This window comes from Canis aureus, chromosome 27 (assembly GCF_053574225.1).
Source record: "Canis aureus isolate CA01 chromosome 27, VMU_Caureus_v.1.0, whole genome shotgun sequence".
In the NCBI taxonomy this organism is placed as follows: domain Eukaryota; kingdom Metazoa; phylum Chordata; class Mammalia; order Carnivora; family Canidae; genus Canis; species Canis aureus.
The window spans coordinates 18,860,445-18,882,966 of record NC_135637.1 but is presented as its reverse complement, the minus strand read 5'-3'; the positions used below and the strand labels follow the sequence as shown (position 1 = coordinate 18,882,966).

The 22,522-nt window shown below is 49.7% G+C and overlaps 1 protein-coding gene and 1 long non-coding RNA gene across 3 annotated transcripts in view; one reads left to right on the top strand and one right to left on the bottom strand.

Moving 5' to 3' along the window:
• Nucleotides 1-3,789: 3,789 nt before the first annotated feature.
• Nucleotides 3,790-22,522, top strand: part of LOC144299947 (uncharacterized) — a 40,300-nt gene continuing 21,567 nt past the window's right edge. For both annotated transcript variants that reach the window (XR_013366596.1, XR_013366595.1), the window contains exon 1: nucleotides 3,790-4,021. This is a non-coding gene — a long non-coding RNA (uncharacterized LOC144299947). The remainder of the gene's footprint in view (nucleotides 4,022-22,522) is intronic.
• Nucleotides 5,518-22,522, bottom strand: part of SRRM4 (serine/arginine repetitive matrix 4) — a 152,626-nt gene continuing 135,621 nt past the window's right edge. The window contains exons 9-13 of the mRNA XM_077875850.1: nucleotides 19,394-19,698; nucleotides 15,185-15,388; nucleotides 14,327-14,437; nucleotides 13,593-13,733; nucleotides 5,518-11,955 (exon numbers count right to left, since the gene is read on the bottom strand). Coding sequence (XP_077731976.1) covers nucleotides 11,658-11,955; nucleotides 13,593-13,733; nucleotides 14,327-14,437; nucleotides 15,185-15,388; nucleotides 19,394-19,698 — 1,059 coding nt within the window. The 3' untranslated portion in view covers nucleotides 5,518-11,657. The remainder of the gene's footprint in view (nucleotides 11,956-13,592; nucleotides 13,734-14,326; nucleotides 14,438-15,184; nucleotides 15,389-19,393; nucleotides 19,699-22,522) is intronic.

The window sequence follows — 22,522 nt, the reverse complement described above, 5'->3', positions numbered from 1 at the left end:
AGTGGTATCTATTCCTCTCAGCTTGGGACATTTAGGTAGAGGGCCATTGGAGGCACTCCTGCAGAGGGGTGGTTCTGAGATCTTTGGAGGGAGGGAGAGCTGGAGAGTCTGTAATCTTGAGCCCCAACCCCCCTTCTCCAGATATCTCTGAGATCAGAGTAGGAGCTGGTTTGACCAGTTGGTGACCATGACACCAGGCAGCTGCTTTGGAAAGTTTTGTTTTTGTTTTTGTTTGGGTCTGGGAGTGACAGCTCTTAGGAGGGTTTGGCCTGAGAAGGTTTTCATGGTTTGTGCTGGGAGAGGAGGAAGGTTGCAGTTGCTGAGGAGGCTGCATAGAGATAGACCAGAAAAGCTATAAATAAGGTATATCCTGGGGACTGTCTTACTTTCACCCTGAATATGAATTAGGGTAATTTTAGTTGTGAGCAATAGACAGTCTAAATAACAGTAACTGAGAGAAAAGGGAACATTATTTCTTCTTAATATTAAAGTCCGGAGACACTCTGTCTCATCGCTGGCATGGTACTCCTGCTTTGAAAAGCCCTCAGAGACTGAGGCTTTTCCATCTTCTTGCTCTGTTTGTTTGGGCTCAATTTCCAAAGCCACCTCATGGACCAGGGAGCCACTTGAGTGCCAGCCATCATGCCTGCATTCCAGCCAGCAGGAAGAAAAAAGAGATGAAGAAGAAGGGGAAATGCACAGGACAAATCACTTTTATAGAAATGTCTGGAATCTACTGTGGAAAATGCTCCCTATATTTCATTGGCCAAAGTTAGTCACATGGCCACACCTAGCTGCAAGGAATGCTGGAAAATAACATTCTTTATTCTGGGTGGCAATGAACCTAGTTAAAATTATGACTAGGATGAAAGGGCACTGGCTGTTGGGAGGCAACTAGAAACTCTGCAGCATTGTGAAAGAGTAAAGTATCCTAAAGGCTTCAAGTTGGGTTCCTTTGGAAAACTAGTGGGGAGTATGTAGTTCTCTGCACCAACATGCTGATATTTTCATACACAAAAATGTTTGCCTGGGATTTCAAAGGATCCACAGATTCTCTGAAGCCCAAGCATAGGGGGCCATGGATTCTTGATCTAGAAATAGGGTTCAAGGTGAGGGAGACTGAGGGAAGAAAACCAAACTGTGTGTGTGTGTGTGTACACCTGTTCCAACCCTTGTTGATTTGGCAACATGATGTGGTTGGTGTTGTTTGTTTTAGATTTAGATTTGAGAGTAGATTGTCAAAGGTACACAGTGTTATACCTTGAGAAAGTATTGGATAGTTTCACTGGCAATGGGAAAAAAAAAAAAAGACAGAAAGAAAAACTGCCATGAGTCATCTCATCATGGGTTGGCCATAGCTGTAGGTTGCTTTGGAGTAAGCATTCAGAGGCAGTGGAAATGCTGTGGCTGTGGGTAGAAATGCCTGAACAGGGCCCCATGTCATTCTAGCAGATTGACGTTAGAACTACTGTGGTTGAAAATGTTGATGAAATACCAGGGTGGAGATGGACCTGGGGAAATCGCCAAGGTCTTGGGAGACTCTAGATTCCTCTGATTGGAGGGAGGCAGCCCGGAGTGCCTCTCTTGAGAATTTGGTATTCTAGGTGATGAAAGGTGAGAAGAGAGAATGTTGGATCTTGGCCAAGGTGACCTGGAACCCGCCCAGAAACTTGACAAGAGCTTATCTAGGCAAATGAACTTACCCCCACTTTTTTTGATATCAGTAAAAATGATACTAAGTCAGGTGCTGGGCCAAGTGCTTTACACGTATCACACTTCATGGCACCCTTATGAGATTAATCCTTTTAGTATTCCCATTGGAAAGCTGGGGAACCTGAAGCTCAGAGAGATCAAGCCACTTACACATAGGTGTATAGCTAGGAGGTATCGGTCAGGCTCGAACTCAGGTCTTCTGATTCCCAAGTCCTTGCTATCAGCCACTGCCTTTTAAAGAGCACAGCAGTTTCTAATCCTAGGGACTATACCCCTGAGCCAGGCACAGTGCTGGATGAATAGTGGGTGCTCACATCTGTCTGCCTCATCCCCATGCTGCCTTCTCTCACACCCAGGGAAGGACACAGCCCCTCATTGATAGAATGTGTGCATGAGACATCCTTAGGGTCCCTGTGTGGGACACGCCACTGTTTTGCCACAGTTTTCCTAGCCATACTCCCCACCGTCTACCCAAAGTAGAGATTAACCAGTTCAAAAATGCATGGGACTTGGAAGGAAGAAGATCTGGCAACTCCAGGCAGATTTAATCGCTTTACAGCCACCAGTGCTGGGCATGGCACTCCCTGTGGGCACACAGGGATGGGGGATGAATGAGGCAGACAAAGGCTTCTCTCCTCTTGGAGATGGGCTATAAACAAGTAAACAAATAAGCCAGTTACAGACAGTAATAGCACTATGGAAGGAATGCACAGGGTAGGCAGGGGACCAAGAGCCTACTTTTGGCAGGTGGAAGTCATTGCTCTGGTCCTGTACACACGCAATCGCCCCTGCCCGGGATCCCCAGTCCTCCCTCCTCTTTCCTGAGCTCCTTCTCCTGGCCTGATCCACTCTGCTCACTTCCCTCGCATCAGCCAAGATGTCTGTTTTTCTGTGATGTCTTCCTTGAACCTCCTAGGCTGCCTTAGGTGTCCCTTTGGACTTAGCCACATCCTGGTGTCCAGTTGTGCCACTTACTAGCTATGTAGGTAGGGCAACCAGTCTGTGGCTCAGTTTCTGCATCTGTAAAATCAGCATAGAAATAGTACCTGCCTCATAAGGATGTTGCAAGGATGAAATAATGTAATTTATGTTAATATACATCAAGGGCTTGGGATCGTGTCCAGCACATAGTGGGTCTTATGTGAGTGTTGAGTGTTGTTGCTGGTGCTGTCATTACCATTGTGGCAGCTAGCTGCACACCTATGTTATCACACCTGAGCAGCACACAATATGTATAATTCATGTAATTCAGTGGTTCCCAATCCTGGTTTCATATGTGAATGACCTAAGATGCTTTTAAAAACACCACTACTGGGCAGCCTGGGTGGCTCAGTGGTTTGGTGTTGCCTTCAGCCCAGGGTGTGATCCTGGAGACCTGGGATCGAGTCCCACGTTGGGCTTCCTGCGTGGAGTCTGCTTGTGTCTCTGCCTCTCTCTGTGTGTCTCTCACTAATAAATAAATAAAATCTTAAAAAAAAAAAAAACACATCACTATCTGAGACCGACCCTCAGCCATCCTTATTATTGGGGCTGGGTGGGACTCAAGTGTGTGTGGCTTTGTAAAGTGCACAGTTCATTCTAATATGTAGCCGGCATTCAGAACCACTGGCCTGACCCCACTTCTTTTAACAGGTAAAATAACTAGGACCCAGAGGGGCTTAATTTGTTTAGGTCACAAGGTGAACTAGGGGCAGGAGTCTTGGCTTCAGATGTCCTCCTGACTCCCCTGCTTCTCTGACTGCCTTCACCCTGAGGAGAGGCTGTGTGTGTCCCTGGGATTGCAGAAGTAAAGGGGCTGGCTGCATGCTGCCTCGGCTCCATCTCTGGGCAGCTGCTAATCTGGCCTGAAAGAGAGCCATCTCCCAAAGCAGCTCTCCCTCTCCTGTGGCCAGGACAGAGGAGGCTGGGAGGGGGTGGGGTGCTTCTTCAGACCAAGAGCCAGAAGAACACCCAACTCCTGTAACTGGGAGCCAGAGCAGGAGGTAGAAAGGCAGATGCCTCTTTTATGAGTCACTGAGGGATGGCTGGCATCACAGGGACAATCGCCTGGCAACCACATTTTCCAGAAAAAGTCATTGGGGATCCTTACAAAGGGCTAGCTCTGAGTTTTGGGGCTCTCACCTTCAGAGGTAAAGAGTTAGAGCAGAAATGGACCTGGAGCCCACAGACCAAGATTCAAATACCCTCTAGCTATGTGGTACTCCCTCTGTGGCCCTCAACTTCCTCCTCTGTTGAATGGGGTTGTCATGAAAAGGAAGTAAGTTAATGCATGAAAAGGGCTTGGTACATGATCATTGATCTACAAAAGGTAACTTTTATTATTACTTCTATTATTATGCATTGACGAAGCCTCATAAGGGGACACTGGTTGCTGCCTGTTTGAGAAGAAATAAATCAGCATGTGGTGGTGGTGGTGGTGGCTGCGGCTGCTGGGCCTCAGTAGTCCCAGTCCCAGTAGATAGCAGTGGCTCTACTCCAGGGAGTTTGTCTCATTCAAATGACAATTTTAAGAGAGATTTCCAGAGGGGCGAGATACAAGGGGAGGTGACAGTGGTAAGCTATCTTGTTTGCTCTTTCTCTCCTAGCTGATAACCTTGTGAGGCATAGACTGGGCTGTACTGCAGACAAGGAAAGGGCTGAAGGGCTCTGGGGATGGGAGGGGGATTGTTGTCTGGCCCCTGGGATGACATACATTATCCATGCATGTGTTTGTATAAATTTTTTTGACTTGCATAGTGTTTGAAAAAAGGAAGGACACACATTTTAAAAAACAGGAAATTTTATCTGAAAATTCACTCTCTTGAGAAGTGGGGAAATCTGGCAACACTGAGCTGAGCTAGCACACACCTGGCAGTGGTGTACTGGAATTCCCGATCCCCACAGTCCTAACCCTGCCCGCTTCCCTCACCTGCCTGCCCCTGTGGGGGTTTTCTACCCCTGTTTCCTACAGCAGGAAATTCTGAAGTTGGGCACTGAGGGCATTTCCGGAGGCCTCCACAGGACCTTGCAGGAACCCCGCTGTTCCCAGGTGGCTTATGGCTGTCTCCATGAGCCCTGCTTCCTTAGCTCTGTCTCGGTTTAGGGAATAGTAGTCATGCTCCCTAACATTCACTGAGGGCTTCCCATGCATCACCATTCCATTTGGTTCCCACAGCAGCCCAGGGAGGGAGCTGTTGCTGTCTCCATTTTAAGGATGAGCAAGCCAAGTCCCAACGGGGTGTCATCCTTGCTCGGTGCCACACAGCTAGTAATGGCAGGGCCTATCTCAGAATTCAGATCTTTGGACTCCCAAGTCTGTGCTCTACACACTGAACTTCCTCCTGCTTATTAAGGCCTGGGAGAGAAACCATTCTACCAAAGAGAACTGATTACTCTCTGCAGCAACCAAAGTGTTGTGGAGCAGAGCAATGCAGAGTCTGAGGGCTGGAGTCAGCCTGTCTGGATCCTATCATTGGCTCCATGGCCTTGGGCAAGTGAGTTTTGCTTTTCAGGGCTTTAGTTTCCTTCTACATAGGAAGGAGATTCTAATGCCTACCTCGCAGGGTTGTGGTAAAGACTGAGATAATGCACATAAAATGCTTAGGGAAAGGTTTCCCATGGCACTCCGTGGATGCTAAGAATGTCTATGCAAAACCAAAGTGTCTACAGGTTTGCTTTGAAGACTGAAGAAATGAGATGAGCAATGCGACCACGTGTGCACACAGCAGGTATTGCCCAGGTGTTCTCTGTCCCGGTCTCCCTGCCGCCCCTCTTCCTTCCCTGCTTCTGGGCACCCCACATAGACAGAGGATCCTGGGCCACAGATGAGAACACCATACCATGGAACCTTTTATTAGAACAGAGACATGTTTTGTACAGGCTGAAAAATCGGAAACCCCGGGAAGGTTATGCTTAGCTGTGGACACCAGAAATCAAACAAGCCACGGCCGCTGTGTCACAGGGTAGAGGACAGGGTCCCAGGATGCTGGAGGACACAGGAGCTTCTCCCCCTCCGATGTGGATGTTCCAGGAAGAGGCTGGCTGCTCAGGCTGAGCTGGGCTGGTGGTGGGTCCCTTAGCTTGGGGTTTTCCAGATGGGAATTCCAGCCCCCGGTGTGGAGAAATGGCCTTGGGGTGCACCAAGTCTGCTGGGCTGATATGGTGGATTCTGTGAGGTCCTTGGCCTATGACTGCTTGAGGGAGCAGCCAAGAATTGGGAGAGAAAAGAACCTGCCCAAAGTCCTCACAACAGGGACCTGGCATGAAAGAGCTACCAAGCGAGGGGGGCATGGAGCCAGGTGGGTCTGAGCTCAAGGGAGTTCAGGCATACCAGTTCCCCCTTCCCAGGCCTCAGTTTTCTCATCTGCAAAATGGCACCATGACCTATGTCACTAGCTTGTTCAAACAACTGTACAAAATACAGCCCTGACACAATAAACAGCGGTGAACTCCAGAGAACAATGAAGTCTTCTTGGTCTCTCCTTTGATCACTCTGGACGGCTGGGCTTGGAGAGAAGGTCAGGCTAATAGAGGGGGCTTCTTTGACCTGGGCTACAAGAGTTGTATCAGGTGGCAGCACCCGGAGGCCTCCCATTTTTGACTGCAGGACTCAGCTACTACAACCTCACCTTGCAACTGAGGTCCATGCCCTGGGTTTTTATGTCCCTTCCTTGGGAGACATCCTTCAACCTACAGTTGGCAGAAGACACAAGGGACTGAATATCTGACGGTTCGGAGCTCACAGCATCGGAGTTGGAAACCCCACCCTCCACCGTGCCAAGAATGCTTAGGCCAAATCCCATTTTACAGATGATAACACTGAGGCCTGACACCCACCTCCCTTTCATCCAGACAGACACAAACAGGCCAGAGAATCACAAAAGAATGTTGTTCCAGTCTCTTTGGCTCAACTTGTTAGATGAGGCATATCTTTTCTTGGCCAGAGAAAAGGAATTACAATTTGGTCTCTCTCTCTCTCTCTCTCTCTCTTTTTTTCAAAGAGTTGTGACTTTTTAATAGAAGTTGGTTCGTGCACAGGCATTTTATTCCTCGATTAATTTCCATCAAAATGAGGTTTTTCCCGGAGATAACCAGTGTTTTAGTTCCATTTGAGCTTAATTTGTATGACCGAAGACTCCGTTTCTGCCAATTCCAATTTGCTGGGTGATTCTAGCACTCATTACCTGAGTGAAAATGCCCCTGCTGCAGACAGCCGCACCCAGAGCTGAGAGATGGACCGATTTCCAATAGCAATTCAGGGGAAGAGGTGGTCCCTCTCCTCTCCCGATATCACTCAATAAATAGGGAATAAATTATTAAATAAGCCAGGTTCTGATGAGGGGCCCCCATCATGATATTTACAATGCAAAACAATCATCCCCCCAAAAAACTCCTCAATAAATTAAAAAAAAAAAAAAAAACAACCAAAACAACAGCCACAGACAGAGGGGAGATGCCAAGTCTATTCGTATCACTCGCTCATTGGTGCAGAAGTGAGGAGGAAGAGGCTGCAGTAAAGCATTGCGGGATGATACTGGATCCAGCATAAGCTCCTTAGCTGGATGCAGCTGGCTAATGGAGGAGGGAGCGTTTTGAGGAATTCTGGTTTGTTTTTTAATCACACTCTTCTATTTAGCTGGAGAGCAAGCAAGGCAAGACACACGCTTGTGAGATTATTTTGAATATTTGTGGAAAAGAATACAATGGAAGAAATGATGGGAGTGGGACTTAAAAAAAAAGTGCTTGAGAACCTTCGGGAACACCCAAATGTCAGCCATCTTCAAGCAAAGCCTTTGGCAAAAAGGATGCTTCTGAGCTAATGCATGATAGGGACTCTCTGAGACAGAGACCCTTGCGTCTCGCAAACATCTTAATTGTGTTTTGCTTCTGAAAGATTGCCTTTCCTTCAAGGAAGGGAAGAAACAGAGCTAGGAATGCAGTGGAATCTTGAGGAACTAGAATGTTCCTGGATGAGGGTTTTGAGGGAGTTAGCGTTTCTTAATTTAACCGAAGGGAGTTCACATATTGTTTTCAAGTTTTACTCTAATGACTGAGAACCTCCGAAAAATATTTAGGTTCTTTTTCTTTTTCAATCCTGGTGAACTCATTCTGTCTTTAGACAGTTTTCTAGGCCTCAGTTCAACATTCTGGATTCTATCTCAGAAACTCCCCCACTTCTCAAAGGGATTGTAATCTTTGGCCCGGAAAAGGGGAGCAATCTGTCCAGGGTCATTCATCTAGGCAGGCAGCAGGTCTTGGGCTGCATGTTTACTGGGCCTCAAGCCACATCCCCCAATGCTGGCTTGTAAAATAAGCACATGCCACGTGCGGGTTGCAGGTGATTTGTCTCACTCCCTGGAAACAGAAGGTAATGTGGGCGAAGTAGGCAGAGGAACAGTGATGCCAGGAATTGGGCCACAACAAGGTTACCAGCGCCCCAAAAAGCATTTATATTTGGATGCATAAGAAAGGAAATGTAAGGGAAATTAGAGAAGGCTATTTGGCAGGAGGTGGGGGGACAGAGATCCCCACCCCCACACCAGGAGGCATTTAAGCAGCCTCTTGCAAACTTTCCCCTGGCTGGGAGTTAGAGCTGGATAGTCACATTGCCAGGGAAACAACCAGGGATATTGCAAAAGTCTCACTAAACTCAAAGCTGGACCACAGGAGCCAGCAATTTCAAGGCAGTTGAATGGTGACTTTGGAAAGAGTAGGGCCCTCTCTGGGAAGCAGCAAGTAGACAGTGCCAGTCAGAGAGGCAGGACTGGTAAAGGCCTCTAGATCCTGGCTCCATGGGATCCGAGATGACCTTCTTGCGGGGACCTTTGGCTGCTCCTTTCATCTTGTCTCCCCACCTCCGCCCCGCCCGTCCCTAATTTCTGGAAATAGCATTGTGCTCTCGTCTGATGGAAAGCAAGAGATCACAGTAAAAGGCTTTAGCTCTGGGTCTGTGTATCTCTCTTAGGAGGGTGGACCCTGCTTCCAGAAGCGGTGTGTGTCCATGGGCAGAAGGAAGAGAGCAGCCTGGAAAAACCTCAGGGGATGGGGAGAAATTAGCTTCAGTGGAGGTGGAAGTATTTGTAATTTACACAAAACCCACCAGGCATGCTCAGAAAAGCTAGCGAGTGATCCTGCCCACTACCTGCCGCCCTGGAGTAAGGGTGAGACCACAGGTGCATCTCCTCTCCCCTCAGTCAGCTCCATTCTTGCCATATTCTCTCCATGTCAACTCCAAGTTTGATCCCAGCGCTAAGCCAGATGTCACTTCAACCACTGTGGCCCCCCAAGCTCAAGACAGCTACATCAGTAAATACTGAACAACGCCTCCTTGGTGAGCCAAAGGACAGTATAGCTGTCTCCCAGCAGGTGTCTCCCTAAAGTGCTCACCCCACAATTCCTGACTCTGCAAGTTGTGCCTTAGTTAGGTTATGCTAACTTTAGACTCAATCCCCACGTGAGCTGTGACTCCACTATATCATTTCAGGGCCTTAGCTCACAAGCCTCGTGGCTGTTGTTCATCCTTCCAATACCTCAGTGAGGCAGCTGGTGGGCAGGGAGCTGGGGCACAAGCCTGAAGCTCACCGACATAAGGAACCTTGGGTCTGAAACACTCCCCCACCCCCTCAGGCGAACTCCAGGATGTTTGGACTTAGAGCTTGTGGGTGTCACCTGAAGGGACAAAGCCAACATCCCTACTCACATCCCACCTCTCAGATTTCATCCACAAAGATGCGAGGGAAAAAAGATGCACAAAAATAGAAGCCCCCCTCCCCAAACACACACACACACACACACACACACACACACACACCTTTCCATATAAATAAATAAATAGTTGAATACTGCTAATGGCAACCGAGAGAGAGAGAGACAGACAGACATCACATAAATAAATAAATAAACATAAATAAATAAAATAAATAATAGGTTTGCTAGGAGCCCCAGGCAAAATGGTCCCCTAGAGTTGTCTGAAGGCAGTCTGATGGGAGGCTCTGGGGCCTCTCTCACTGCTGTCCTGCTAAAGAGGTTCCGTGGCTCGGAGAGCCTTGGTCTCCATGATGGGAGACTGGATCCCAGTTTGGGTTCCTGGGCAGGGAAGAGGGTTATTTACAGTTGCTGTACATGCCCTCCCAGGGCACCTGCCCCTGTCCCAGGCACCTGCCATCCGGCCTTCTGTGGTGACAGCATTGGCATCCATCAGTCTGGGTGGGTGGGGCCCAGGGCTGAGCCAGAGGGCATCATGGGAAGGCCAGCTTGTCCAGTGCTGTCTGGGGCACCTCGCTCCTGTGGGTGGTTGGGGGGCAGTTTCTGGTCCCATGGGCTGATGTAATGGGAAGGATTGGGGGCTGGGGGAGACGGTCACCTTTTTCAAGAAAAAAGGATTTTTTTTTCAAATGTTTTCCCTGGGGTGTGAAGGATAAAGAGTGTTTGGCTCCCCATTGCTGGCCCCAGTATCCAGAGCCAGAAGCCGTGCCCCCTCACTGTCTCCCTCCAGGCCCTGTCCTGCCGCAGTTGCCACTGCAAACTTGAAACTCACCCACAAGGCTCCGGAAAGCCGGTCAGCTGGTGAGGGGGATGCCCAAGAGTTTATTTTAAGGATCTTCCCCCTCACACCCCTGTTTGCGGTGCCTGCTGTAGATGAAGCAACTGGTGGTATTTGCGTGTTGGAGATCAGCTTACCCATGCTGCCCAGCCCTGGGCAGGGGGAAGACAGGGTGAGGGCCGAAATGAAGGGCAGGCTTGAGCTCACAGGAAGCCTCAGAAGCCAGCAGAATCCCAAGCTATGGAAGATCCAAGGCCCTGTCCCCTCACACTCTCGGGATTTGGGTCTTTCCCCCCAAACCTGAGCTGCTGTGCCCCGTCCTGGCAAAATTCCTGAGAGGCAAAGGGGGTGGCTGAGGCCGAGGGTGGGTGAGTAGATGCTCGGCTGCACGGGGTGGGCTCCAGGGTGTGGCAGTCTGGGAAGTGGGGGAGGGCACAGGCAGGCACCAACCCGAGGGTAGGGCCAGACTGGCCGGCGCTGGGGACTGGCAGCGGGCCATGGCACTGGGGAATGTTCAGCAGATGGTCTCGTGGAATTAAGTCAGTGCCAGCTAGTGGGGGCTGAGGCAAATTTAGGATCTGGGGCTGTGGACCAAGCTGTCCTGACTGTCCACTGTGTCCTTTCTCAGTGAGGTTCAGAGGCCCTGTGAACAGCCAAAGGGCTGTCTAAGCCATGAGGTGGCCTTTCCACTGCTAGAACCTACTGGACTGCTTTTCCTGACCCCACCAAGATAATGGGGGAGGGGGCAGCAGAATGACCCCCTGCCCTTTCATGTCTGTACTCACAACCAGAGAACCCATTTCCTAGCTCCTGACACTTTGTACCAATCGAAATATCCGTGCTCCCTACTCAGGTTAGGTCCCCTTCTCTCCCCACTCAGCCTTCTGGCCTTTGTTCCAGCCTGTTTGGGGAGGTGGAAGGCCTGACACGCGCCCCTGGGCCTGACTGCACCTGGTTTCCTCTCCTCTGCTCCCATCCTACGAGGGTCCACACACTCGCGTGGTGAGACAGGCGAGGATGAGGGCAGGGGGATGAAGCACTGCTAGCCTTCCTCGTGCACCCTGTGAGCAGTAGGTTGGCGGAACTTTGTTTTCCCGGCCAGGCTCAAACGTTTGAGTCACGGACCCATTGCTTCTTACAAAACCCTGTGGTTTTTTTGTGCCAACAGAGGGTGGTTCTCTCCATATGCCCAGGCCTGAACTGAGCCCCAGGGTGGTGCTGGTGGAGGCTCCTAGCAGCTTGACATGGAGGCTGAAGGCCCCCGGTACCCTCCTCCTCCTCCCCAGGAGAGCAGGAAAGACAGGGTCCAGGAGCCCTCAATGTCTGTCACCGAGGAGAAGGCAGGGTGGGCAGGGAGGGGTGGGGGAGGCTGGCAGAGTGAAAGGGGCCCCCTGCAGGCAGCTGGCTCAAGGAGGGCCCGTGTTTAGCGCCTCGTGCTGGAGTAGCTGTCTGCGGAGCTGTAGCTCCGGCTCCGGCTCCGGGAGCCCAGGCTGGGGCTGCGGGAGCCGGAGCTGCTGCTAGCGCGGGTCCTGCTCCGGCTGCGGCTGCGGCTGCGGCTCCGGCTGCGGCTGCGGCTGCGGCTGCGGCTCCGGCTGCGGCTCCGGGTGTAGCTGCGGCTGGCAGAGCGGCTGCTGCTGCTGCTGTACCAGGAGGAGGTGCTGCTGAGGCTGCTGGATGATGAGGGGCTGGGCCGGTAGTAGGGGATGGGGCGTTTCCGGGCACTGCGGAGACCAGAGGGAGCGCGCTGGAGGACCAGACCGCCCAGCCTCCCCCCGAGCGCGCCCGCCGTCCCCAGGGGAAGCGGACTCCTTCCTCCATCCCAGGCTCTTGGGGAAAACACCCTTTTGCGCGCTCCTCCTGCTGTCCTGAGACCATCTAGTGCTGGTGTCTCGAGAAGTGACAGCTCTCACTTGCGAGCCAAGCAAGCCTGAGGCTGGGAGTCTCCAGCTGGCAACCGAATCTACATCTAGACTTTAATTGCACGTTTTATCTCTTTTTACTTTTACTGGAACCTTCTATTTATGGTAAGAGAGGCTGATCTTCCATTTGCTATGGTATACTGTGGTGCATTCCTTTTGCATTAAATGTATGGACCTCTAAGAAAGAACATATCTGTGTAAAGAAAGGTCAACAACAGTAGCTTACTAAACAGGTAAGTGCAAAGTGCTCGGATGCCGCTGGGTGCCTAAAGTTTGGGAAACACTGAATGGCTCATCAGGATGGATTATCTGAGGTTGACTCAGGAGACGAGAGCCTTTTAGAAATGCCAGTTTATCTCAGCCTTCTTCTAAGTCCACCCCAATGGCACCTGTGGTCCATGCTGTGGGAGTAGGACTCCCTTCGTGTGTGCCATGCTGTTCTATGGGATATCCGAGAAGGTGATGCCATTGCCCCCATTCTTATTGTTTGGAGTCACAAGTGCTTTTCCCTCCTCCAGGTCATCTCTAGGGAGGAGGCCCAGGGCAGCCAGGACGTCGCAGCTCCACTCCTGTGAGTCCCTGGATGGAATGGCTGACCCTTGGAGGGCCAGGAGGAACTGATTGTCAGGAGCCAATTTCAGGACAGCACTCAGCCATTCTTCCTGCTTTCAAGGCCTAAAACTACGTGTCCATTCAGACCTCAGGTTTTTTTTGTAGGGCTTTTCTTATCTAAGACCTTAACTGTTAGAAGCAACCTGATCCACCTAATCTGACCATTCAATCTGTAACAATGACACAGCGAGGGTTCTAGTGTTTTGCATTTCAGTTTACAAAGTGTGTTCCCATCTCTTTGCCCCCTTTTTTTTCATCTTCATGATACACACTCCTGAAGGAAATATTCATGGATGAGAACTGAGAATCTGGGAGGTGAAGAGACTTCTCCAGCTTACCAGGAAAGTGGCACAGCCGGGTTCCACTCCAGATCCAGTGCTCTCCCCCTGGCCCACCGGGGCTCCCTCTAAATTCCTTTGGCACCTAAAGATCCTTCTTGCCCTCTCCACACTTGGTGCCAGCTATGATCAGGGCCTATTAAAGCCTGGCATGTGGTCTGACCGTGATCCGTCTTCGCTGGCCGGCTCCACCCCCAGGAAAAGACCGGTCCCGCTGCTTTGCCCCCTTCGCCCGGGATGCGACCTCGCAGCCCTCTCCGCAGACCCCGGCCACACCCCCTCCTCAGGCTGTCCCCACCCCTGTCCCGGGGCACCCATCCTAGCCCCGCCCCGAGGCCCTGACCTCTCCTGTCAGGCCTCGCAAATTGCCTGAGCTCCCACAATCCTGAAATCCAGCTCCACGGGGTGCAGGGGAGATCCCGAGGCCCCGACGGGTGGGAGGGGTGGGAGTGAGGGTGAAGGTGGGCACCCCGGCCCTCCTGGCCTCACCTGGTTATCCTCCGCGCCTCCAGGTGGCTCGGGGAGTCTCTCCGGCGCTTGCGCATGGGCGAGTAGGACCGCCGTCTCCGACGTGCTCGCTCGCGCTCCCGCTGCTGCGAGTCCTTCTCATTGTACTTGGGGTCCCGCTCCCTGAAGGGGTGCGGGGGTCACTGGGGAGCCGGGGCTGGCTTTTCCGCATGAGCCAGGGGCACTCACTTCCTCTTCCCTGCGCCCCGCACCTCATTGCAGCAGGTGCTGGGTTCCTCCCGGGGCCCCAGGGAACGCGGTGGGGAGTAGGACAGGGCTCTGGTTCAGTATTGTGGGGAGACCAGGCGTGGGCGCGGGTGTCGGCCTTCGAGGGTGGGCGTTACAGGGGCCTAGGTGCTGCGGGGTTAGGATGTGGCGGTCCAGAGGGCCCTGGTGCATGCGTAACAACTGCGGCTCTGAATAACGGGGATCAAGGGTAATATTAGGTGCGTGAAGAGGCTGAGGGCCGGGGATGCGAATTCTGGGGTGTGGCTGGCTGTACTTTCCAGGGGGGCCGTTAGAACCCCAGGATATGTTACACGTCTCCACTCCAGCCGAGACCAAAGAAACTACGAGGATGCTGGGTTGGTCTCCCCATCCCTACTCCCTCAAGGCTGGACAAAGGGGGAGCTGGGGCGGGGCTTGGGTGACGCTGCGCAGAGGCCGGGGGGGAGGGGCCGCGAAGGCGGAGCCCGGGCTTGGGGGCGGGGCTGTACCTGCCGGGGCTGTACCGCGAGTAGCTGGGGCTGCGGCGCGATCGCGAGCTTCTGCTCGGCGGGCTCCTCTTGCCAGACTTGGAGGAGTAGCTGGAAGAGCGCGAGTAGGACCTGCGGGACACGGTAAACAGTCCCCGAGGGCCTGCTGGGCTTCGCCGGGGCCGGGCCGGGGTCGTCCCGCAGGGGTAGGGTTGTATGCGGCTGGTCCCCCGAGGGCGACTTTGACTTTCTGGACGCCAGACCCAGGAATCTGGCCCTTTCCTGAGAATGAAATTCCCTCTCTTTTGGGCGACTAATAATAATATTGGTAACTCCTCCTTACTGAGTTCTTACCATCTAAGGCCACTTACTAGTTATGTGACTTTGGACAGGTGATCTCACCTCTCTGAGCCTCTGTTTTCTCATCTATAAAATGGGGATAATAATCATAGTTTCCCTATACAGTTGTAAATTCAATGAGTAAATTAGAGTAAATCACTTACATACCTCACATAGGCAGCACACAGGAAAGGTTAGCTATGACTGTTAGGCTGTTAGGTATTTCATTGAATTAATGCTTTGTGTGCATTATCTCATTGAATCCTCAACACATTGTAGGGCGAGGTACTATTATCAATCTCATTCCACAGATTGGGAAACAAAGACACTGAGAGGTGAATGTTTTCATTTTGCAGATAAGGAAACTGAGGCTCAGAGAGGTTATCTGAGCCACCAGCTAGGAATGGGTACAGTGGGCATTCAAACTCATCTGTCTGACCCCCCCCCGCCCCCCACCAGGGCCAAAGGACATTTCCAGTTACCATAACTAGCTCCCTAAGGAGGAAAGCTCTGCAGATCAGAGGCCAAAACTGCACTCACCTTTTTCCAGAGGAGGTGGATCGGCTTCGGGTGTACCTGGGGGAGACTCTGGGGTTTGGGGATCGGGAGGAGTGGCTGGAAGAGCGGGTGCTGGCATAAGAAGGGCTGCGGGAGCAACCTCTCATAGGGGAGCTCCGGGCTGTGGATGGGACCAAACCAGACTTCTTCACCTCTGCACATTCCAGACATGGCGACTGAAATCCTCTGCAGATGTGGGGAGAACTCCTGTCAGCACTGGCTTGCCTGCCGATCTGGAGGCATCTGCTGATACTCCTCTGCCTACCTTTGCCTAGGCTGTGGTACTCTCAGAAACCCCTTTCCACCTATTCCCATCTTACTGCCTCTGGAAAGACTTTCCAGAGCACAGATGTTAGAGGAATAGGAACAGAGGGGAACACATTCCACAAGGGCACTTCAGAGGATTTTAGGTCAGTGGGCATAATGGTAAATAACACCAAATCACATAGACATTTATTTCCTTTGGAGTCTTTTTTAATCCTGGTTACATTAATGAGAATGGGTTGGGTAGTAGTGGGTTTTCCACTATCTCTGTAATACTGGCAGTCACCCAGACATGGTGCTCAGAGCCTTGGGAAGGCAACTGTTGCTAACTAGAATTAAATACACTGTCTTTATGTATTTTCATATATAAATCATGTATTTTGCAAATGCTTTCTATTTAGGACAAGTGCTACAAATTTTCTATGTAAGGTAGTAATGTAAGTTTCCTTATATAAAAAAGTGAGTTTATTAAAATAATATCAGTAGTATAGGGATGTGATTAAAATCAACAAGGGGCCATACAGGTGGTTCAAGTTTGGGAAGCTTTGATGTAGCCCATTTTGCAGATGGGGGAATTGGGACCCAAAAAGAGTGAACGGTTGTTCAAAATCACCCAATGACAGGATCCTGTCCTCTGTATTCCCACCCTGCTTAGAGCCATGTGAAGCTCACGTTGAGTTCTCAGTAAGGACCTGTTCATTTGGTTTGAGCCAAGAGTCAAGTTCCAATCATGTTAATATGGTTTCCAGGCTCATCATTATCTGGCCCCGCTTACCCCTCCAGTTTCACCTCTTGGCACTTTCCTCTCTTGACTCCAGCCATGATAGACTACTTGTTTGTCCTGGAATATGCCTGTTCTTTCCCTGTCTCCAGGCTTTAGAACATTCCCACTGCCTGGAACCCTCTTCCTTCCCCTCCTCACCTGACAATAACTATTCATGGTTCAGACTTCAGTTTGACCACACCTTTTCTGGGAGGCTTTCCTTGACATCTCCCTGCATCTAGTTGGGTGGCTTTCCATATGTTACCGCAGCCCCTAGCCTCTATGCATCCCCTGTCCCTGGAAGAACTCACTTGGTCTTACATTTTTCTTTTCCTCCCCCTTGGCTATTGAACTCCTTGGGGGAGAGGACTCGATTCTAGATACTGTATCCCAGCATCTCACATCTGTCCAAGGTCATGAATAAATAGTTGTGAAGAAACATATTGTCATGGATGCCCTCCCAACCACCTCAAGAAATTGGTGCTAGCCTCTCCAATTTAAAGAGAAGACTCAGAAGGGTTAGTTACTTCCTCAAGGCTACCCAGAGTCTCAAGCTCTCATCTGTCCAGCTTCAAAGCCCCTGTCCCTGTCACCTCACCAGTCCCCAACCTTTACTCTCCAAGGTTCCATGGATTTAAAGCTGATAATGTCTCTTCCATTCAGCCTTCTGCTCATTGCTGACATGACATAAATAATCATGAATTTAGAGATCATTTGTATTTCAAAATGAAAGGCTGAGTTTAAATTATTTAACTTGGCTGTCCATGTAGATTAAAAGAAGCAGGTAACAGCTAGATGCCACTTAGACTTTAGCTTCAGTGCTATGACAGATCTGTGTTTGAATCCCAGTGCTGTCCCTTATTAACTGAGTTTCTTAACTACTCTGAGTCTCAGTTTCCCCACCAGCTAAAAGAGGTCAATGCTAATACTTATCCCATAAAGGTTCTATGAGGAGTTAAGGAAGATTATCCATGGCAAGCACTCAGTGTGGACCCTTGCATATAATCAGGGCTCGACACATATTAGCAGTCATTGTTATTATCAGTTGTTATTACTATTGCTATTCTGGTTCTTTTTCTTTCTTTTCTGCTATGGAGTATAAAAGTAGACACTCGTCCTCCCTCTCTCATCCGGGAATTTCACTGTCTCTTCTTGGAGACATTGATGTTTGGTTTGACCCAGCTCCAGCTCCCAGGCAAGCTTGGGTGTGAACTGAGGCCAGGGATGTCCTAGGGCAGGCAAACCAGAGGCTACATGTGGAAGCCAAGCTGTTTGTCCAGAACTGAAGTGGGCTACGTGTTGGGAAGAAAGGGCGCTCTGTCCTTAAAGCAGCCTTTAACTGCTTCACTGCTAAGGCTTTGGGGCTATCATCCTGACATCTTGGCCACTCCAAACAAAAGCAGGCTCCCACCCCCAGAAGAAAGAAGACCCCACTGTTAGCCTTGCAGAATGTACCAGCAAACCTTTTCCACTCCTCTTGCATCTACCTCATTAATTATATGCTCCAGAGAAAAAGGATCATGCTATTTTTATTTCTCCAGCACCAAGCTGAGTGGTTGGCTTATCGGAGGTACCTGATAACCAGGAGAGGGATAAGTAACTGCATGAATGATCTAGAGTAAATGATCAGCGATTTTTACTAGCTATTATTGTGACATTATCCTCAGTGATTAGCATTTTGCTGTGATTTCTTGAATGAGAGGGTAAGGGGTAATGAAGTAGAATTATAACTGGCTCATAAGCAACTGCACGGAAGGGTTCTCTGCAGGAAAACTGCATCTAGCAAGTGCACTAAGAGACACACACTATACATGGGTGTGTGCGCGCATGTGCACATGCACACACACGCTCACACACAGGCTGCAGTTCTATGGGAACTCTCTGTACTCTGTGCATCTACAACCCATCCTACTATCAACATCCCACACAAGAGCGATACATTTGTTACAGTGAACCTCCGCTGACACCCCACCACCCCAAAGTCCACAGTTTCCATTAGCATTCACTCTTGTGAACTTAATGGGTTTTGACAAATGTAGAATATGTATTCACCATTGCAGTGTCATACAGAATCCGTACTGCACCTGTTCATCCCTCCCTACCACCTGCCCTCTCTACCTCTCTCTACCCACTGATCTGCTTACTGTCTCCATAGTTTTTTTTTTGCCTTTTCCAGAATATCATAGAGTTGGAATCACTATATGTAGCCTTCAGATTGGTTTCTTCCACTCATTTAAATTTCCTCCATTTCCTCCATGTCTTTTCATGGCTTGATAGCTCATTTCTCTTTAGTGCTGAATAATATTCCATTGTGTGGATGTACTACAGCTTATTCACCTACTGATGGATGTCTTAGTTGATACCAAGTTTGGGCAAGTATGAATAAAGCTGCTATAAACATCCAGGAACAGGTTTCTGCATTGACACAAGTTTTCAGTGCATTTGAATGTTTTTAAATAGCAGGGACTTTAAATGAATTTAATGTTAGGCTTTCTCCTGAGATTACTGGTAAAACTTTTTGCCTGCCCAGCCTCCATCCTCCCTGATATCAGTATCCTGACTTTTCCTTCAGAGAACCAGACATCCCCTATGTTTTGTGTATGTGGGAAGACTTCTCACGAACTCTGATGGTGGCATGTGACAAATTCTTGCCAAGAGCACAGCATCTCCTGGGCCAGAGTGATTGGTCCAAGGGTGGGCAAATGACCCAACATGGACGAAACAATGAGAATCTTCCCTGGTATTTTGCTAAATTTTGGGGAAAGGAGTGTTCTCCTTCCACTGGCTGGCTAAACCGATAGAATGGTTGGCATATGTGAATGCTGCTTGGCACATGTGCCCATGCTTTAGGAGGATCTGCTTGAGAATGAACCCAATAGAGAAGGAAGCAGAGATGAGACATGTAATGGGAAAGACAGATTCTCAATGATGTATTTTTGAGTCCCTGGATCAAGGTGTACCTGAAGCTGATGTCCTTGTCCCCACCTCATGCCCCCCACCCCCAAAATTTTTTGCCAGTTTGAGTCTTTTCTCTCTTGCAAATCAAAGGCTCCTGGGTTAGGGGTGGGAAGTAGGTGGGTATAGGGCTAAGGTGAAAGACTGAGATAGTGGAGATAAGGCATATCGCCCCTCCCCCACCCGTCCTCCACCTCAGTGACACTGACCTTGACTCTCTGCCCCTGCTGGTAGGGGAGAGATTCTCCAAAGTGGCCCCCTTGTTCTGGGGTGAGGAGGTGGTGAAGGAGTTCCCTGAATCCGATGTGTTGCCACAGTTGAGCTCCCGGCTTTTGTTTAGGCCCCCACTGGGGCTCCCCTTCTCTTGACCCCGCGACCTGGCTGAGCTGATTTGCGTGGAGGGTGGTGAAGAGGTGTCATTGCCTGAGTCATACTCCTGGGAGCGTCCTCGGGAGGTGGTGAGCGGGCTGGCTGTTTTGGTAAAGAGGTCAGCTGCAGACCCCGACCCAGTGATCTGAAAGCAAAAACACCCGTTGGACACTGCTGATCACTGGGCCTGTGTGTTGTGTCTAAATAACCAAGAAATGTTTACCGTCATGATGCACTGTAACGAAAGGAAAGAGAGAGAAGAGGAAAGAGAGACGCCAAAAAAAACAAAAGCACAAATTCCTGAAAGAATTCCACAGAAAGGAGATTTTTTTTTACCCCCTGCTAGAATAACTGGAAGATTTAGGTATCATGCAGAGAAAAAGCATGCGATCCAGATTAAACCAAAGAAAAAGGAAATTATACAAAATTTAATTTCTAATGAATTAACTCAAACAAAAGTGACAACTCAATCGAAAGGGGGGTGTGTGTAACACCCTTAACCTAAAACAATAATAAAAATAAAGGAAGGGGAAGGGGGAAAAGAAATGGGACCATGGGCATGAAAAACATGTATCTTTTAACTTAAAAACAAAAGAGAGAGATAAAGCCAAAATCTTAAACTTCAACCAAATCCTCAAACGAATTTGACTTTTTTTTTTTTTAAATAAAAAGTTCCCTGCATAGAACCCTACACAAATATCGCATGGGGAAAAGAAATGAAATAAAGAGAGTTTTTTTTTTTTTTTTTAATATAAAGTCAAGGTCACAAAATGACATTTTGGTCTTTTTCAACTAAAGGGGAAAAGAAAGGGGGACAAAAAAAATGGAAGTCAAATAGTCTGACTGAAAACAAACGAAAACAAAAGCTCTCTACAGATATCTGTGTGTGTCCTTTTCCCCCTGGAGAAGGTAGCTAAGGCTCTCGAGTGGCTTCTAATAAATTCTCTCATGTCTTTGCGGATTTTATCCACTTACCAAGCAAGAGCTCCTCCTTTAGTACGTAGGTAAGGTGTAAGAGAAAGGGAAGAGCGGGCAACGTCAGTCCATCATTAGAGTCGAAATTGACAAGAAAAAACACACACCTTTCTGCACACCCTCACACTTGGCTCTGAGCTTTGAGTTTTGGTTTTTTGCAGTGTTCCTAAGAGGTTGAGGCATCACTTCAATTTGGTTTTCTCAGCAAGGGGACCTCAAGCCATCAACGGTAACCTTGTTCGTCCCTTGGTACCCAAGTTGGATCAAGAAACCCTTGCTGAAGACGCAGTGTGTGTGTGTGGGAGTGCTAGGATTTGCCTCCATCTATGTGTCAAGATCCAGAGGGTGTGTGCTTGTGACAAAGCGCTTTGGGATGGGGGGGGGCACTTGGACATTTGGCTTTGGGGTGAATGGGAATTGGGGGGGTCCCAGAGTCCTGTTTGGATCTAATCTGGGACAGATGGAGGAGGAAAGGGGGTGGAACCAGCCCTTGGGAAGGCAGTGGATGGTTTTCTTTAGATATTCAGACCAGTGTCACAGCTGTGATGACACAGGGGGTCTGGTCTGGCCCCTGCCAACAGTACTATGCTTATTTAGCCATGGGCAAGTCGGACTCCTGCCTTGGGTCTCCTCCAGCAATTACCATCCTTATGAGGCAAGAAATCTGTGGAGCTGGGAGGGTACTACCTGGAAACCACTTCCCCTGATACTACCTTATGGGTAGCTGAGACCCCAGAATTCTCTGTTTAAATGGCCTCTGAGCCCCCTGCCAGGGACTCTGCAGGCTCATCTATGGATCTCTTCTCCTGGGGACACACCTTGCTTCAGGTTTGCACACTCTTAGGTCCAAGGGTGGCCATTTGGACAGAGCTTTAATGTTCAGGCTGAGGTGTCCACGTGCATGTGTGGGAGGCCCATGGTGTAGGTTGGTGGGAGCGGTAGGAGGAGAAAGGGAGGGACCAGGGCCTTGAGGCAGGGTCCCCCACAACACACTGCCATGCTATTGCCAGCCACTCTGAGGGGGCTGAGATTCTAAAATCAACCCGGACTTTCCGGATCATTTTAAAGGTATGTTTGCCAAGATAGGAGAACATATTGTGTTTGTTTGCTGGCTTGACTTATAAACATTCAGATATCTAGTATGTGGGCCTCCTTCTCTACTCTTGCGCTGGGCCCCATGAATATTAGTGAAGCCTGACCATCAAGAGCCTGCTTCCTTCATACCCCTTATTCCTTGTGCCTTGTGCCTAAAGGAGTGGGACTTTTGGACTTTCTTAGAGAACCATTTCTGCCTTCTCAGCAACTGGTCATGAGGGTGAGACAGAGACACCAGAACTATGAGGGTAACAGCAAACTCTGGTGGCTCAGGATGTCAGCTTTTGGGCTGGGGAGGTGGAACTTCCTTTGTGGATTCTCCCATAGGCTTTGCACACAGACAAAGTGATGGTCCAGCTCTACCTAGTTCTACCTAGCACAGCGGCCACTTTATGTGCTTGGTGATCTGGGGAGCTTTGGTCTGAGACAAGGGACCGCAAAAGGCCCTGTTCCCATTCAGTGCCTCCATTTGTCTTCCTATTTGCAGTAGGGAAGCTGATCTTCCCCATCTCCGGGAGTTCAAAGGCAACACGTGTATTTCTACCACCTCTGTCAGGAATGAGAAAACGTCATGGGGTCTGATGGGCTCTTGGACTGGGCCTTGGTCCAAGGATGGGTACAGATAATCTTTGCCTCGGAAATGGTGAATGTTTGGTGGTCAGAATATCACAAGTGAATCAGGCAAGCCATTTTTGGAGGGAACCAGGGGCCTGTGAGTATAATGGCCTCCATTTTCTATCCATGATAACTGACTTGCTACTTGGGGGCATCCAGACTGGCCTTCCTCTCCCCGGATACTTGTTCCCAGCCCTGACTGCCAATTTTCAAAGCATTTGTCCTGGTGCATCGTGGGTCCCCATGGGCAAGGAGTTCCTGAGTGTGAGGCCCCTCCAGGCTGA